Source organism: Sycon ciliatum, chromosome 9 (genome assembly GCF_964019385.1).
Source record: "Sycon ciliatum chromosome 9, ocSycCili1.1, whole genome shotgun sequence".
NCBI classification, from domain to species: Eukaryota; Metazoa; Porifera; class Calcarea; order Leucosolenida; family Sycettidae; genus Sycon; species Sycon ciliatum.
The window spans coordinates 20991722-21007802 of record NC_088651.1 but is presented as its reverse complement, the minus strand read 5'-3'; the positions used below and the strand labels follow the sequence as shown (position 1 = coordinate 21007802).

The 16081-nt window shown below is 43.2% G+C and overlaps 2 protein-coding genes across 2 annotated transcripts; one reads left to right on the top strand and one right to left on the bottom strand.

The window, feature by feature from the left end:
- The first annotated feature begins 1338 nt into the window (after positions 1–1338).
- On the top strand, positions 1339–3618 carry LOC135825180 (uncharacterized). The gene is made up of 3 exons (XM_065337907.1): positions 1339–1421; positions 1671–1739; positions 2175–3618. Exons 1-3 carry the CDS (start codon positions 1410–1412, stop codon positions 3024–3026), a joined length of 933 nt encoding a protein of 310 aa, XP_065193979.1. The 5' UTR covers positions 1339–1409; the 3' UTR covers positions 3027–3618.
- A 7262-nt stretch (positions 3619–10880) lies between these two features.
- Positions 10881–14124, bottom strand: LOC135824921 (uncharacterized). The gene is made up of 2 exons (XM_065337665.1): positions 13739–14124; positions 10881–12873 (listed from the first exon to the last, which is right to left on the bottom strand). The coding sequence occupies exons 1-2, from the start codon at positions 14066–14068 to the stop codon at positions 11833–11835; spliced, it is 1371 nt and encodes a 456-aa protein (XP_065193737.1). The 5' UTR covers positions 14069–14124; the 3' UTR covers positions 10881–11832.
- Positions 14125–16081: the final 1957 nt, after the last annotated feature.

Sequence of the window (16081 nt, the reverse complement as noted above, 5' to 3'; positions counted from 1 at the left end):
CGTGATAATTATATCATTATACTTATCATCGTTCTAGCTCAATTTCTTTCCCCTGTCATAGTCCTGTTTATCATGTCCAGCATAAGCGAAGTTGTGGATCATGCTTGCATGGTTGACTCCAACGCGTACATGCAAGTAATAATAATAACAAATTCAGTAATCAGTAATCTAGATTCGAGATCAGCGTTATGTCCTTTGATGACTGCCAAAGCATACTGATCAAAGGCTTCGATAGCGGAAGACTGCACCGCATAATGGCTTGGGCCCGTCCGGTAGCCGGCATCTTCGCCAGGCTGCACAATTTCACGAACATTGAGTTTCTTTGATTAAACACCTGGTATTGATCATGAGGATCATCACTATGCACAACACAGTCATTTCCAGAAACAGCATTGCTTTCATATATGCTGGATAGTCTGGTTGCGACTCAGAGGTGCTTGGCAACTCTGATGTACGAAAGTTTCAAATTTTGACTGATCTGATAGCGATTCTATATGCATGGGAAAACAACGACAACATACATTTTATGATGAACAGGTACCTTGGGTAAAAGGCAGTTTACAGGTTTAGTTTGTGTACTTTACTTGGACAGTTGCAGTGGGTATTGGCCAATAGAAGAAGAATGACTTTCAGCGTTGGAGAAACCCAATCTTTTCAGCTAATTTGACGAGAGTAAACTGACCGTTCGCATGCTTGAAAACACTGATTTCTACCTTGCATGTAGTAGTAGTGACTGTGGGGTCTAGAAGGGCGCAAGGAAGATCACAAACGTGAGTGGCCGACGCGTATGATTAGATACCAAGAGAAGATAGCCAAGAGTGTGCAACTACACGACCCCCAGCCCATGGCGGAATATTTTTTATTTTATCAGTCTTTGGCAGCGGGTTGGCTCACTGATGCCATCATGCGTAGCCAGAGATCAAAGTACAAAAATTAATGATTTGTACATTACAGCTACGGTACTGAAAGCAGAACAACGGACGATGGCTCGATGTTTCTTGAACCGGACGAACTCTCACCGAGTCTACAAAACAAGCAGGAGAAAGCATACCCACTTCGTCATGCTTCTGGGAAAGAATGACGCAATACAAAAATCTGCCGTGGGTGAACCTATCACAGCTCAAGATAGGAGTTGCACACTCTTGGTTATGTACCCTTGGTATGAGCTATCTTTACCGCGAGCTCTGCGGACCATGTGATACAACTCCCACTGAGATAGGTATGTAATCATACGTGCCGGCCACTCACGTTTGTGACCTTTATTGCGTACTACGAGAACACGCACCACAACTAGTACTACATGTAAGGTAGAAATCAGTGCTTTCAAACATGCGAACGGTCAGTGTACTCTCGTCAAATTCGCTGAAGAGATTTGTTTTCTCCACCGCTGAAAGCGTTGTACCTGCAGCATGCCCGATATCGTAAGTTAAGTTTTATCTCTCCTAGGGGTTGGTCTACTTATTGCTGTTGAAGACGGTTAAAGATATGCGCAAGACGAACTGCAGCAAGAGGCATCAGTCAGTGATATAACGGGCTCCCTCCGTGTAACTGAACTGAAGATCTGTAATGCAATGTAGCAAAATTCAGTCGAGCCTGTACTGAACAGGGTTCAGTTTGACGTGTGGGAAGCAGCAGTATTAACTTTGTTGTCACTTGTGGACATTTTTCAGCTATGTGGTGTTACGAGAGACGTCCGAAAGCTGTTGCATAATGAACCACTGTTCAGGCGTTTATGTCAAGTGAGTAATGTTTGATCTTGCTTTGCCAAAACTTGGTTCATTACAATGTATATTGCTCTAAGAAGTTCGAAAAGACGTTCCTCTTCGAGACAGTTCTTCTTCTATTGCACTAGCTGTTTCTAACCATGCATTGTTATAGTGGGACTTTCGGCTGACAGGTCTCTTTGAAACTGATCAATTACGGGGACTTGCGACTACATTTCAAATGGGAGAATATTATTGAACAGAGTAAAGATGTTAAAGAATGTGAGCTGACCGGTGCTACATGTATTTTCCTCGGTCAGTATGGCTGGACTGTAAACTTCCCATCTTATGTATACAATACACACTGTTACGGTACAAGTAAGGTGTACAAATTAAATCTGTAAACTGCCTTTTACCCAATGTACCTGTTCATCATAAATGTATGTTGTCTTTGTTTTCCTATGCATGTAGAATCGCTATCAGATCAGTCCAAATTTGAAACTGTCGTACATCAGAGTTGCCAAACACCTCTGCATCGCCACCAGAGTATCCAGCATACATGAAAGCATACCTGATTCTGGCAATGACTGTGTTGTACATAGTGATGATCCTCAGGATCAATACCAGGTGTTCAATCAAAAACACTCAATGTTCGTGCAACTGTGCAGCCTGGCGAAGATGCCGACTACAGGACAAGCCCAATCCATAATGCGGTTCAGCCTTCCGCTATCCCAGCCTTTGATCAGTATGTTTTGGCGGTCATCAAAGGACATATCTTCCTACCTACCCAACCTTTCAACTTCAATGATAGAGAGACATTGTAGAGTGTGGGAACAAGATGCGACGTACAGTTTAGCAGACGCGACGAATTTGTTGTTGGAGATGTGCGGCTCCTACGAAGAGTACCAAACATGTATCCTGAAAAAACTGGAACAGGATATTCCGGAGACTGCATCATTCTTGAAATATTCGAACCGCTCTTGCAGGCAAGTTGACATTGCAAAATGCTTTGAAATCGTTTCAAGAAGAGATCGAGAATTGCTCTTATCCCTAAGATGTGAGAATCTGATACCAACCCCTCCTCAGCACATTTCTACTCGGTGGAGCTACAACTCATACGACCTTGTTATACTCGAGGAAGCTAACAATGATCTCAGCGATGACGTTATAGCCACTCATAATTGGATCGACTTCACGGTGCAGCTAGCAGAGCGTCACTCAGTGCTCGCTTATCAAAGGAAGCCTACGTTTATCACAGTTGGAGGATTACTTGGTGGCTGTCATGGAGTACGACAAGCTCTGGCACAGTCTGCCCCAGTCTAGTCGCCCCAGCCAAGAGGTTCTCTACCGTGAACTGGGAAGCTACCTACTGTCCACTACACAAAGGTCGCAGTGTGGAAAGGAACTGACAAAAGCGGAACTGCTGAACGCCATGGAACGGTCGGGCAAGATGATTGTTGTCTGTGAAACCATGTGGTCTGTATTTCCTTTTGTGTGTGCTGTTGTTGCTATGGGTATTTTTCCCTAGCTTCCAAGAAATGATTGATTGTACTTGAAGTAAATTCTACATGGACTAGTATCTAACGATCAACTGAACATCCTGCAATGCCGACAAGAGAATAATGAGTACATGGTACGTTTTCGTGAACTCACAACATTGAGCATAATTGTCCTCTTGAATTACATTACGCACTGGCAAGTGATTTTGGCGATTTTTTATTTATAAGGAGAGTGTTTATTTTAAATATGGAGCACGCGCTCGCACATTGTCCAAGTTTAATATCACATCAATTGCTACTTTGAGAAATACACTCACTGTGCCTAAGATCCAGCGCATAATGCCTGCATTATATTCGGTAATATGAGACTACACAGCCCACAGCATAATGGAGCATTGGAAAGGACTGAAATCAGCATTTTGACCTGCACTTTGAGCTTCATTTGGAGTTGCCTAGTGTACAATGTCGAGAAAGCTCCAATGTCCGAGGTTAACTGATGGCATTGCTTCATAGGCTAAAGACAGGCGTAGTGACATTGACGGCAAAGCAACAGACCACCTCAACTACACAAAAAACACAGCAAAATAGAAGGAATGTGTAAACCATGTTAGGTAAGATGTCAGGAATCACGTGGATGAAGCTCATCAACTGGCCTGCAGACAAGCTGTCACTGAGTTGATTTTGGGCATGATCTCTTCACCTGAACAGCAAACATAAGGCTGATCTCGAATCTAGATTACAGCTTAGGCGGACGCGGCAAAGGCAGTTCGTCGGAATGTGTATAAGTGTGTTTCCTGTCTTTCTCTATTATCTAACGTAGGAGAAACGCTGGGTGCCATTTTCCCCAAAACGACGGACTATTATAGGTATCTCACGATCGACCGAACAGCGAGCCATGGCGATAAGATAACAACTTAATGGGAAAATGCCGTGATTAGTTGGGAGAGATTTTGTCACCACGCTGGCGCTTGTATAGTGAGTCACAGTTATATCAAGTAGACATTGTGCCGAAAAGGCACACTGGAGACAGCCAACTGTTAGGTACAAGTAGGCCTCTGTTGGAGTACTTAGACTTTAGACTGAGCTACATGTATCGCATCAGAGAGCTCTGGGAATAAAAGTTCATGACGATGTGATGCACGTCCTACTGAGACAGGTGTCGAATCATTCGCAAAGGGCACCCACAGTTGTGCACTTCCTTGCTTAGTACGGTAACTCACTGACTAGTGTCACTAGTACTACATGTAAGGTAGAAGTTAGTGCTTTCAAGCATGCGAAGAGCCAGTTGACTCTCTGAAAATCAGCTGAAGAGATTAGTTTTCTCCACGGTTGAAAACGCTGTACCTGCTCCATGCCCGATATCGTCAGTTTAGTTTTTTGCAGCTAAGACCGGCCTGGGTGTAGGATCGAGCGGATAATGCAAGATAAAGTGAAAAGTATTTTTTTTATTTCGTGACAAACTACTATGGAATTATGATCATCACCGTCCACTGCCTAACGACACTACTGATTTGCAAACACAACGAGAGCATCGTTGTGAAAAATGTGTGACTTTTGAACTATACAATACCATACAAGCACCACCCATCAACTAATCATTCTTGTTTAACCTTCTGTCTCTTCTCCGCTTATGCCGGTTCAATGTTATCTTGTATTGTGTTCCGTCCAATGGATGCAGAATCGCTGTCAGATTAGTCCGTACTTGACACCTTCGTTTATCCCAGTTACCAAGCAACTCTGCATCGCCACCAGAACATTGAGCATACATCAACCCACATTATGGGCTTGTCAATCACTGCATTATCGACAGCGATGATCCTCATTATCAGGACAAGGAAGGAAAACAAAGAACAAATTTGTTTGTACAATAGTGCAGCCTGGCGTTGATACCGCCTACAAGATTGGCCCACACCATTCTGCGATACAGCCTTGCAATTTCCGAGCCTTTGATTAAAACGCTTTGGTGTCCATCAAAAGATATTTGCTAATTCCTACCGAACCTGTCACCTTCATTCCTCGAGGATAACTGTCAAGCAGAGGAAATGGGGATGTACAGATTAGCAGACGTGACGAGTTTGGTGTTGGAGATTTGCGGCTGCCATGAGCAGTACCAAACATGTGTCCTGAAAAAATGGAACAGGATATTCCCTACGCTAACTGTTCTTGCAGGCTAGTCGTTCTTGCAATCTGCCTTGAAAGCGTTGCAGGGAGGGATCCAAGATTACTCTCGTCACTGCTATTTGAGGATGTGATAGCAACATTTTCTCAAAACTTTACTACTCCATGGACCTAAAGCCCATACGTCTTTCTATTAATCAAGAGTGATAAGGATTACCTTCTCGGCAATGACGTCATAGCCACTCAGAATTGCATCGATTTCACGGCAAAGCTGGCGGAGTATCACCCAGTACGCAAGCTCCTGATCAAGGGAATCCTACTTTGATCGCAGTTGTAGGATTACTTCGTGGCTGTCATGGAGTACGACGAGCTCTGGAACTCTCTGCCCCAATCTAGTCGCCCCAGTCGTTATGTTCCCTATCGTGATCTGGGATGATACCTATTTTCCACAGTGCCAACATCAGATTGTGAAAAGTAACTGACAAAAGAGGAATTGCTGACCGCCATGATACAGTTTGGCAAGAAGACTGCTGACAGTACAACCCGAAAAGTGTGTGACAGTGCGATCCGCGAAGTATGTGGCAGTGGACGTGAGTTTTGTTGTGTGCTGTTGTAGTTGTGGTTGCTGTCGTTTTGCCATTGTGGGCACTCTGGCCTCTGAAGCAAGCCACAATTAGTTAATTCTGGTCATTATTGCCTTTTCGCCTTTTTGACAATTGGAGTTATCTTGATCTTTCCTTTTTCTCAGTTTTTCCAAGTACAAAGTGCTGTGCTCTATGTTAGTTTCTTTTCTCGCTCTATCATCTAACGCGAGAGAAAGCACAATTTAATGTTTCCAATAAAAGGATGCACTGCAAGTCTATCTCACAATCGAATAAACATCCAGTGCTGGTGACAAGAGAATAATGACAGGGTGCATAGTGGGATAATTTCGTGACATCATAACATTGGGCATCATGGTCCGCTTCATTATAAGCTCACGTACATTTCAAAATATTCGTAGCGACTTCAGAGAAGATTTTGTAGGAGAGGCTTTTCCCGCGCTGGAGTTTGCATAGCACATCTTTTTGGTAAATAATATTCCGTATTTAATACTATATTCTTCATGCCTACGCTCATGGTAAAATCAAGGTAGTTTTCTCTGCAATATCAGAATGGAGAGAATGTGTATATCATTCTCGTTCTTATTTCTCTAACGCTTTTAACAGCAGATTCGTTAGCCGCATGGGTGAGATCACCCATGGGGTACATGCCAGCTGTTATTATGATTGGACAGGAGACCGCGCTCTTGAAAATTATTCTTTAGAATTGTCACATGTTCCACGTTGATACTCTTCATGTATTTTAGTTACGAATTGTGTACAGAACTGTAACATGCTTTAGGGCACTATTCTCAAGACATGCTAGGTCGCTTGTATTATTGTTGCGGTGCATTTCACGAGTGTGATATTAATGTGTTGGTCTGTTAGAATTACTTCACGAGTGCATATCTGTTACGTCTACATCGAGACATATTTTATAATACAGTAATTGCTATGCGTGTTCGTACCATGACATGTTCACGAGCGGAGTATCTTATGGATTTTGTCCCTTTATCATAATAAATAGAATGGTTGACACACTAATTAGTGGCAATGTATAATGTAATTACTTGATTCGTTGCATTATCGCCATCCACGACAACGAGTGGTAATGTCGATGTAAAGGCGTTTCTCGGTGTTTTGTGGTCTGCTCATCGATGATCAGTTGCGGGACCACGTTAGTCCGCAACAATGATTCTTTATTTATGATTCTTATTTCTTTATTCCACTCCAAACTGAAAATAACGAAATAATGGGATGCAGCATACTATCTCACCAGACTTATCATAGCTTATCATAGCTTATCATATCTTATCATAGCTTATCAGCACGGAATAATATATGGGGAAAAAGTAAGGTAGAGAGAAGGAGGGAGAAAGTCCGATGTACCATCTGTCCCCCCCCCCTCTAGGTAGGTCGTCAAAACCTTGCTAGTTATGTTGTTGTCTTCATGTCACGCATATTGAGTTTTCTCACACTTGCACCTTTGTGTCATTATGGCTATGTGTATATGTCACGCATTTTCGCTCTTTACTTTAGCTATCTTCTTCTTTACCACCTCCCTACTGTACTTAATCCACTGTTTCTGTTCCTTTTCACTTTCCTGTACTTCCCCTGATTAGAAGGCTTGAAAGTATAACTGTGAAACCAAAAACTTTCAAGATGTTCGTAAAGAGCCTGAAGTGTGTCCGTTTTACGAGTATTATAGCATTTTTTGTCTCAGAGGAAACTGTGTACCATATTCTGTTTTCATTCTTTTTTATTATGTACTTGTATTATCAATGACTGTCTGTGCATTCCCGCAAAACGTCATGTACAAGTACGTCCACTACGTGTCTAAGTACGCACTGTAATACAATCACGTGTCCAGTAGCTGTTCTGTGCTATGCACGTAATGCAAGTGATTTTAATTTTACCACCGCATAATCGTCCAGGTTCAAATTTATCAAAGTTGCGGAGTCTTCTTCAGTATTTCTGCTGGCCCAGAGACGGTATCGTCAGAGCCTAAGGTACAACGAGAAACTCCTCTTCGACTGTCTGATATTGGCATCGCGTCTCCTCAACGGCTCTCTATGTATTCGAAATTATTTTTCTCTTCGTAAATGTTTGTTTCTAATTTTTGCAATAACTTTGGGGTGGACACACGTACTCGTACATTGACTCGACTACATAGTCATTTTTGCGTCAAGTGCTAAAACGTTTTTTCGTTTCAGCACAAAGTGATCCATAGAACACGAGGAGGGATACACCTACATGTACATGTACTGTAAAACCGGAAAGTCTAACAAGTCACAAAGTCTAGCGTTTTAACGACCAATTATTTTTCGTTATTTGAAAAAACCCGTTATCGCTAGATGTCTGTGTAAAGATGCGCATAGAGATTGGTGGCCAGGGAGCCATCGTTAAACTTTCTGCACGCAATCATGCCAAAATTACAAAAAACGTTATACATTTTGGTCGTTAGACGTTCCGATTTTACAGTACCTCATGAGTGTAGCTGGATTTTGTCAAAAAGCTGGGATTTCCCGATATTGTCCAATACGAAACTCCAAATGCAGCTCAAATCTCACAAATGTTCGTTTTTGCCTTTTTTAATTACTGCTCCAAAATGCTCTGGTGCTCGGATAGTTTCATAATACTGATAACGGAATAATTATAATGCCGGCAGTATCCGCTGGTTCCTAGGCACAGTTGGTGTAAGTTCTCAATTTGCATTTACAGACTGTATTATCATTATTAATTTGGACAATGTGCGAACGCGTTCTCCAGTGTGGGAACAAACCCTTTCCAAACAAATGAACGCCAAAGGCGCTTGCACCATGATAGTTTGTGGTTATCTTGTAAAAAAACTATTTCGTACTTCAGTGATATATGTCACAGAAAGGAAAAAGGACCAAGGAACTACAAGTTACGCTATAATGTCTACCTACGCCACCAGTTACTAAACGATCATCTCATGCGATAACTTTGGACGTGGTGTTAGTGGACATTATAGCGTACTAGTAACTTGTAGTTCCTTGGTCCTTTTCCTTTTATATAAACATATCCTTGGCTCTCCATGCGAGTCCAAAATATACGTCCAGGGGACAATTATGCCCGATACTATGAGTTACCACTCGGGCGCTTATTTTAGTAACAATTATGGAGAATTGGGTTTTGCTATCTACATGGGAGCTCGCGCTTTTCCTCCAAACTTCAATTGTCACTTGCCTGACTCACGACAGCCACCCAGAACACACGAAAGGTCCAACGAACCATCCACTCGGCAAACCTGCAAGATAGCACCACTGCCTGCTCAACACACAGTGATTCGTGGAATTGTGCTTGAGTAGACTGAGGAACACCGTGCCTGAAGACCACAACTTACATAGTGCTCTCCAGGCGCGAACACAACACAGACGTTGCGTTTCCAGCGCCACAAACACCTCGTGAACATTAGATAGCAGCGTGAGTCAGTGTCATTCATGCATGTGCTGAACTAGCATTGAAGGCCGTTGGCGAATACCCTATTATGTGTCCACTATTCTCTTGTCGCCATGCCTGGTTTTACAGTCGATCGGGAATTACCCCTCACAGTTCATCATTGTTTTGGAAACTGGAACCCAACGTGTGTCCCACGTTAGGTAAACCAAACAAACCACCTGGAGTACAGTAATATTTTCATTGAAAAACTGAGGAAAACAGAGAGATGAAGCAAAATCCAATCGGCAAAAAGGCTGAAGAGCCCAGTGCAGACTTAACCCTAGAACAGCCAACGGTGTCATTTGACACCGCGCGAGTCAAACTTTTGGAATTACCGAAATATGGCTAATCAGAATAAGCTCAAATCTTGTGGCTATTCCTAATTTTTCTTCCTCTTTCGTCTGCCATAAACCTTTGATTTGTAATTGATGAGGTACCCTAATGGCGAGTACGTATACCTAGAACGGCCAACCAGTGTCATTTGACACCTGCACTATAAAAAGCCATTTTTGCAGCTATATGGAAACAATATGAACACATTTCGAAGGTGTCGGCCATATCGAGTTGCTCGTATGCCAACCAGACAAAAGAAAGGTGCATGGGCAGGAAAATCGCTGAATACAGGAAGAAATATATGATCACCATACAACCGTCGGGCGAGAATCGCGAATTTGGTGCGGGTAAACATTAGTGCACAGATTACACAAACACTCTTCAGCTAATGTCCTTGATACTGCTCATTCCCTTTCATTTTCCTGTAAATTGCCCCAGAGGAACCATCGTAGTCTGACGGCCAAGGAAATACTAGAACGGACGTAGCCTTTTACCATGCATGAATCTGATGATCTTGAAAGCGAAATTGCCCATTTCATCTTCATTTGATGGGTGTCCAAGTGTAGTGACCATTGGCAGTGGTGGATCTGTTCTGTCATATGAGGGCGAATCGTAAGGTCACAACACCTGAGTACCACCTGTGGATTCAGAATGTGTTGAGGTTTACGAGCCTCCAGAGAGCGGACGAGGATTGCGGGATAGTCCAGACAAGGATTTGTCAGAAACAGTTGCAGGAGTGGTGGAGACCCCGAAATGGATAGTGTTGAGGAAGAGGAATCGCAACTCTGCAACCTGGAGATGGTACACCGCATTATCGCAAGGATGGTGCTGTGTAGATAATCCTTTCTAACTACTTGACGAGCTAATAAGGCTCTTGAACCAAACTTCTTCCTCCTCCTCCGCTTCAGGCTAAACGGGTAGGCAGCCGCTGGGATGCCTCCTCTCTTTATTGGCCCCGGATGCTGCAGAAGGTGATTGCTAAGTCATAACTGATAACTTCATTATCAGTGCATTACTGGTCAAGAAACTGTTGGAGAATAAAGAGTTGCAGTATGAACCACTTTGGGAAATTGAAGTAAACTACCATCTAACTTCATTGCCAATAATCGCGGATTGCATTTTGTTTTTCAAGATTACATTGTAGGACGCAAAGATGGTAGACATAGAAGGTAGAAGTAGCAAGAATTATAAATGGTCCGCCTAGTGTAGACCACCTAGAGCCATATGTTTTACATGGTGAGAGTAGGAAGCCCCACATCGTCCAATTCTAGTAAAAGACGAGATATGTCCTTGACCGTTTCGATGGAATGTGGTGGATTTACTCAACAAAGACTATTCCAGAAGATGTCCCCTTGCAAGGTGGTTACATAAATGAATAGATGTGACAAGAATCAACGCCTTGACAATATCCAAGACCTTTGCTATTTCATGCACATCCAGAAAACGCTCATTCCTGCACTGGTCAATAAGCTTGTAGATGGTTATGGCATCTGGGTGCTAAGTGCCAGCCAAGGAGAAGAGAAGGTTATACCTCTTTGAAAGAGTCCAAAATGCACACGTTACTAGCCTAACCCATCTCTAGCAGCATATGTGTCAGCTTGGTGAAAAAATGATACTCATAGTCAGTCCTTGTTTGTACTTGTTACTGTGTGTCATTCATCGTGACGGTCGAGTAATCCGATTATGCCAAAGCACATATTCTCGAAAAGCAGTTCCTCATGTGCCCAGTGACGTTGACACGTTGCTTGGCATTGTAACTTTGTGATTATAAGAAATTCCATGCAAGTAATTGAAGTTTAGCCAGTAATTGAGTTAATCCTTCGCAATTGCTGTTACGCGTACATCGTATTTTAGTTGCGTATAGCCAACAATAGTGTCTGGGTGAATCCTAAATTGTTGTGTACATCATAAATGCCGATATTGATAGCCAGCACTGAAAACAAAAACTATAATAACCTATATCATAGGTCTTAGACATGGAAATGTATGCAGGTGTCAAATGACACCGTTTGGCCGTTCTAGGAGTACTGAAAGTGGTGGCCGTCCTAGGGTTAACAAGTACATGTGGTGGTATTGCGTCATAGGCCAAATTGCCCTCGATGGCAAACTTACAACAACCACAACTACATCAGGATATCAGCAAGATATACGCGCGCGGCAACGCACTTCGCGGGTTGCACTGTCAACAATCATCGTGCCACACCGTTCCATGGCGTTCAGCAGTTCCTCTTTGCTCAGTTCCTTTTCACGCTGCGACCTTAGTAGCGTGGAAAGTAGGTAGCTTCCCAGGTCACGATAGAGAACAATCCGACTTGGGCGACTAGACTGGGGCAGGCTTTGCCAGAGCTTGTCGTACGCCATGACAGCCACGAAGTAATCCTCCAACTGTGATAAACGTAGGCTTCCTTTGATAAAGAGCTTGAGTACTGAGTGTCGCCCTGCTAGCTCCGCCGTGAATTTGATCCAATTATGAGTGGCGATAACGTCATCGCTGAGGCCACTGTCAGCTATCTCGATTAATACAAAGTCGTATGAGTTATAGCTCCACCGAGTATTGATGTGCTGAGGAGGGGCTGGTATCGGACTATCCAATCTTAGGGATAAGAGCAATTGTGGATCTCTTCTTGAAACGATTTCAAAGCATTTTGCAAGTTCAACTTGCCTGCAAGAGCGATTCGAATATTTCAAGAATAATGCAGTCTCCGGAATATCCTGTTCCATTTTTTTCAGGATACATGTTTGGTACTCTTCGTAGGAGCCGCACATCTCCAACAACAAATTCGCCGAGTCTTCTAAGCTGTACTTCACCTGTAGTTGCAATAATCTACAATGTTTCTCAATCATTGAAATTGAAAGGTTGGGTAGGTAGAAAGATGTGGCTTTGGATGGCAGACAAAGCATACTGATCAAAGGCTTCGATAGCGGAAGGCTGCACCGCATAATGGTTTGGGCCGGTCCTGTAGTCGGGATCAACGCCAGGCCGCACAATTTTACGAACATGGAGTTTCTTTGTTTGAACACCTGGTGTTGATCATGAGGATCATCACTATCCACAACACAGTCATTGCCAGAATCAGATACGTTTTTATGTATGCTGGATACTCTGGTGGCGATGCATAGGTGCGTGGCAACTGTGATGTACGACAGTTTCAAATTAGGACTGATCTGGTAGCGATTCTACATGCATGGGAAAACAACGACAACACACATTTATGATGAACAGGCACATTGGCTAAAACGCAGTTTACAGATTAAGTTTGTAAACTTTTCAGTGTGTACTGCATACATAAGATGGGAAGTATATATACTGGCCGAGGAAAATACATGTAGCACCGGCCAGCTCACATCCTGATACATCTTCACACGGTTCACTAAGAGGATGCGAACAATCTTCCATAAAACAAAGTAGTCACAAGTTATAGTAAGCGATGAGTTTCAAAGTAAGCTGACATTGGCACACCATGGACAGCGCTGTTGAAGTCTCTTTATCCATAAACTCAGCAACCTCTGGAATTGTCTCCCCCCTGAGATGACCTTGGCCAGTTTAAGCGAATTTAAGAAAGGACTGCACAAACAGTTCTATTAGCATTGGTTTCACTGCAGTGGAATTTCGTTGAATATGTAGCGGCACAACAAATTCTTTAGCAGCTTATCTCTGGCTGATTTTTCATTATTTAAATTTATTATCCCAGGTCTGCACGCTTACAATCATATGCTCAAGCGCAGAGCTCTGCCCTAGACTATATCTTTTTCTCTTTCTTTGTTCACCTTTTGCTCACTTCTTTTACAGATTCGGCATTATGGAACGTTGAGAAACCCACCCGATAGGGGAAGGCCTTTGGGGAATCCTTATACATTAATAATTACAAAACATCACAAAGAAACCTGTCAGCCAAAAGACCCACTCTAACAATACATGGTATGAAACAGCTGGTGCAATAGGAGAACGACTGTCTCCAAGAGCAGTGTCTTTTCGAACTACTTAGAGCACTATACATGTAATGAACCAAGTTTTGGCAAAGAAACATGACATAACACTCACCTGACATAGACGCCTGAATATGGTTTCATTATGCAGCAGCTCGCGGACGTGTCTCGTAACACCACAAAGTTGAAAGATGTCAGCAAGAGACAACAAAGGTAAAACTGCTGCTTCCCACACGTCCAAAAGGACAGTGTTCAGTACAGGCTCGACTGACTCTTGCTCCATTGCTTTGCAGATCTTCAGTTCAGTTCCATACTCAGAGGTCGATGTATTAGTGACCGATGTCTCTTGCGACAATTCTTCTTGGGCACATTTGTAATCGTTTTCAACAACAGGAAGAGGAAAAACCCCTAGGAGTATGAAAAAATAACTTACTATATCGGGCATGCAGAAGGTACAACACTTTCAGCAGTTGAAAAAACTAGTTTCTTCAGTTTTTCAAATTTGAGGAGACTCAACTGACTCTTTGCATGCTTGAAAGCACTGACTTATACCTTACACGGAGTAGTAGTCACAGTGAGTTCCCGTAGTAAGCAAGGAAGGTCACAAACGTGCGTGCCATACGTGTATGACTCCCTACCTATCTCAGTAGGAGTTGTATCACATCGTAATGAACCTTTGTCCCCAGAGCTCTGAGATCAAACAGATAGCTCATTCTACAGTCTAAGTGATCCAGCAAATTACGACTTGTCCCTAACAGTTGGCTGTTGCCAGTTTGCTTGCACGTAGTGGTAGTTAGAGTGAGTTCCCGTAGTAAGCAAAGAAGGGCACACACGTGAGTCCCCTACGCGTATTATTAGCTACCTATCTCAGTAGGAGTTGTATCATAAAATAATATTAGCATGACAATTTATACCCAGAGCTCGGGGGTCAAAACAAATAGCTCATTCTACAGTCTAAGTGATCCAGCAGAATCCCACTTGTCCCTAACACGGTTGGCTTTTTCCAGTTTGCTGTTTCGGCAGTAACGATTATTCGCTGATAAAATAATTAATTAATAACACTTGTCTTGCGTGCAAAGCACAGAACAGCTACTGAACACGTGATTGTATTACAGCGCATACCTAGACACGTAGTGGTTGTGCTTCTACATGACGTCTTTCGGGAATGCACAGACAGTTATTGATAATAACAAAAGTAATAAAACAGAGAGATTCTAGGCTGAAGAAAAGGAATCGCCCCAGGAACATCATAGTTCAACCCACCATTTGGCAAGAACGTCGCCACCAACGTCAGTCATCGCTTCCTCCAGCTAGTGGCCAAACACTTCCCCAAAGGCTCAAGCCTCAACAAAAACTTCAACCAGAACTCTGTAAATGTTAGCTACAGTTGCTTGCAGAATATGGCCACTATCACCAAACAACATAATAACACGATTTTACGACCCAAGAAAGAAGCTGACGGAGGTGACAACGACACCAGGACTTGTTACTGTCGTGCGAAAGACTCATGTCCACTGGACGGAGCGTGTCTAACGGAGAGCATCGTGTACAACGCAAAAGTATAGAGAAGAAGGAGTATACTGGATAAACAGCGACAACATTTAAACAACACTATTATAACCACCAGGCAGGCAGGCAGGCACCACCAGGCAGGCAGTGGGATGGTCTAAGACCATGATTGAGAAACAGAGGGTACCAGGTTCAAGTCCTGCTTGGAAGCGGAAGGACTTTTTCCAGCCGTGCTGCGACCCACAGTTAATTGGGAACTCGTGGCCTGGCACGAGGAAAACATGGATGCAGTGAATTGGATTTTCGGTCTTTGACCACTTGCTGATGAGCTGATCTACTCACCTCCCACCGCTTGAGCTGTATCTGCGCCTTGATCCTTGAAGGGTGGTGGCGTTCCTACGGATGCGGAAAGCCCGGCTTCCAGTCGAGTCTCACGCGAACCGTGGAAAAAAATTATAACCACCAATCCTCATTCCGCCACAGACAACACGAGAAGGACACCCGCCTATCGCAGTACATCTGGACCAAAAAGGGTGAAGGGAAGGCATGCAGCATTCAATGGGCGGTACACGGCACAGCAGCGGCCAACATGAGGGTTGAGGTATGCTCGATGATGCGGTGGCGATGCAGACTTGCTTGGCTACTGGGATATAGGAAAGTGTCAAGTAAAGATTAATCGGATGGCGATGCTGCATCCATGAGACGAAACTGAATACAACATAACATTGAAGCGGCATAAGCGGAGAAGAGACAGAAGGTTAAACAATAATGATTAGTTGATGGGTGGTGCTTGTATGGTATTGTATAGTTCAAAAGTCACACATTTTTCACAACGATGCTCTCGTTGTGTTTGCAAATCAGTAGTGTCGATAGGCAGTGGACGGTGATGATTATGATTCTATAGTAGTTTGTCACGAAATAAAAAATAATTTTTACCTTATCTTGCATT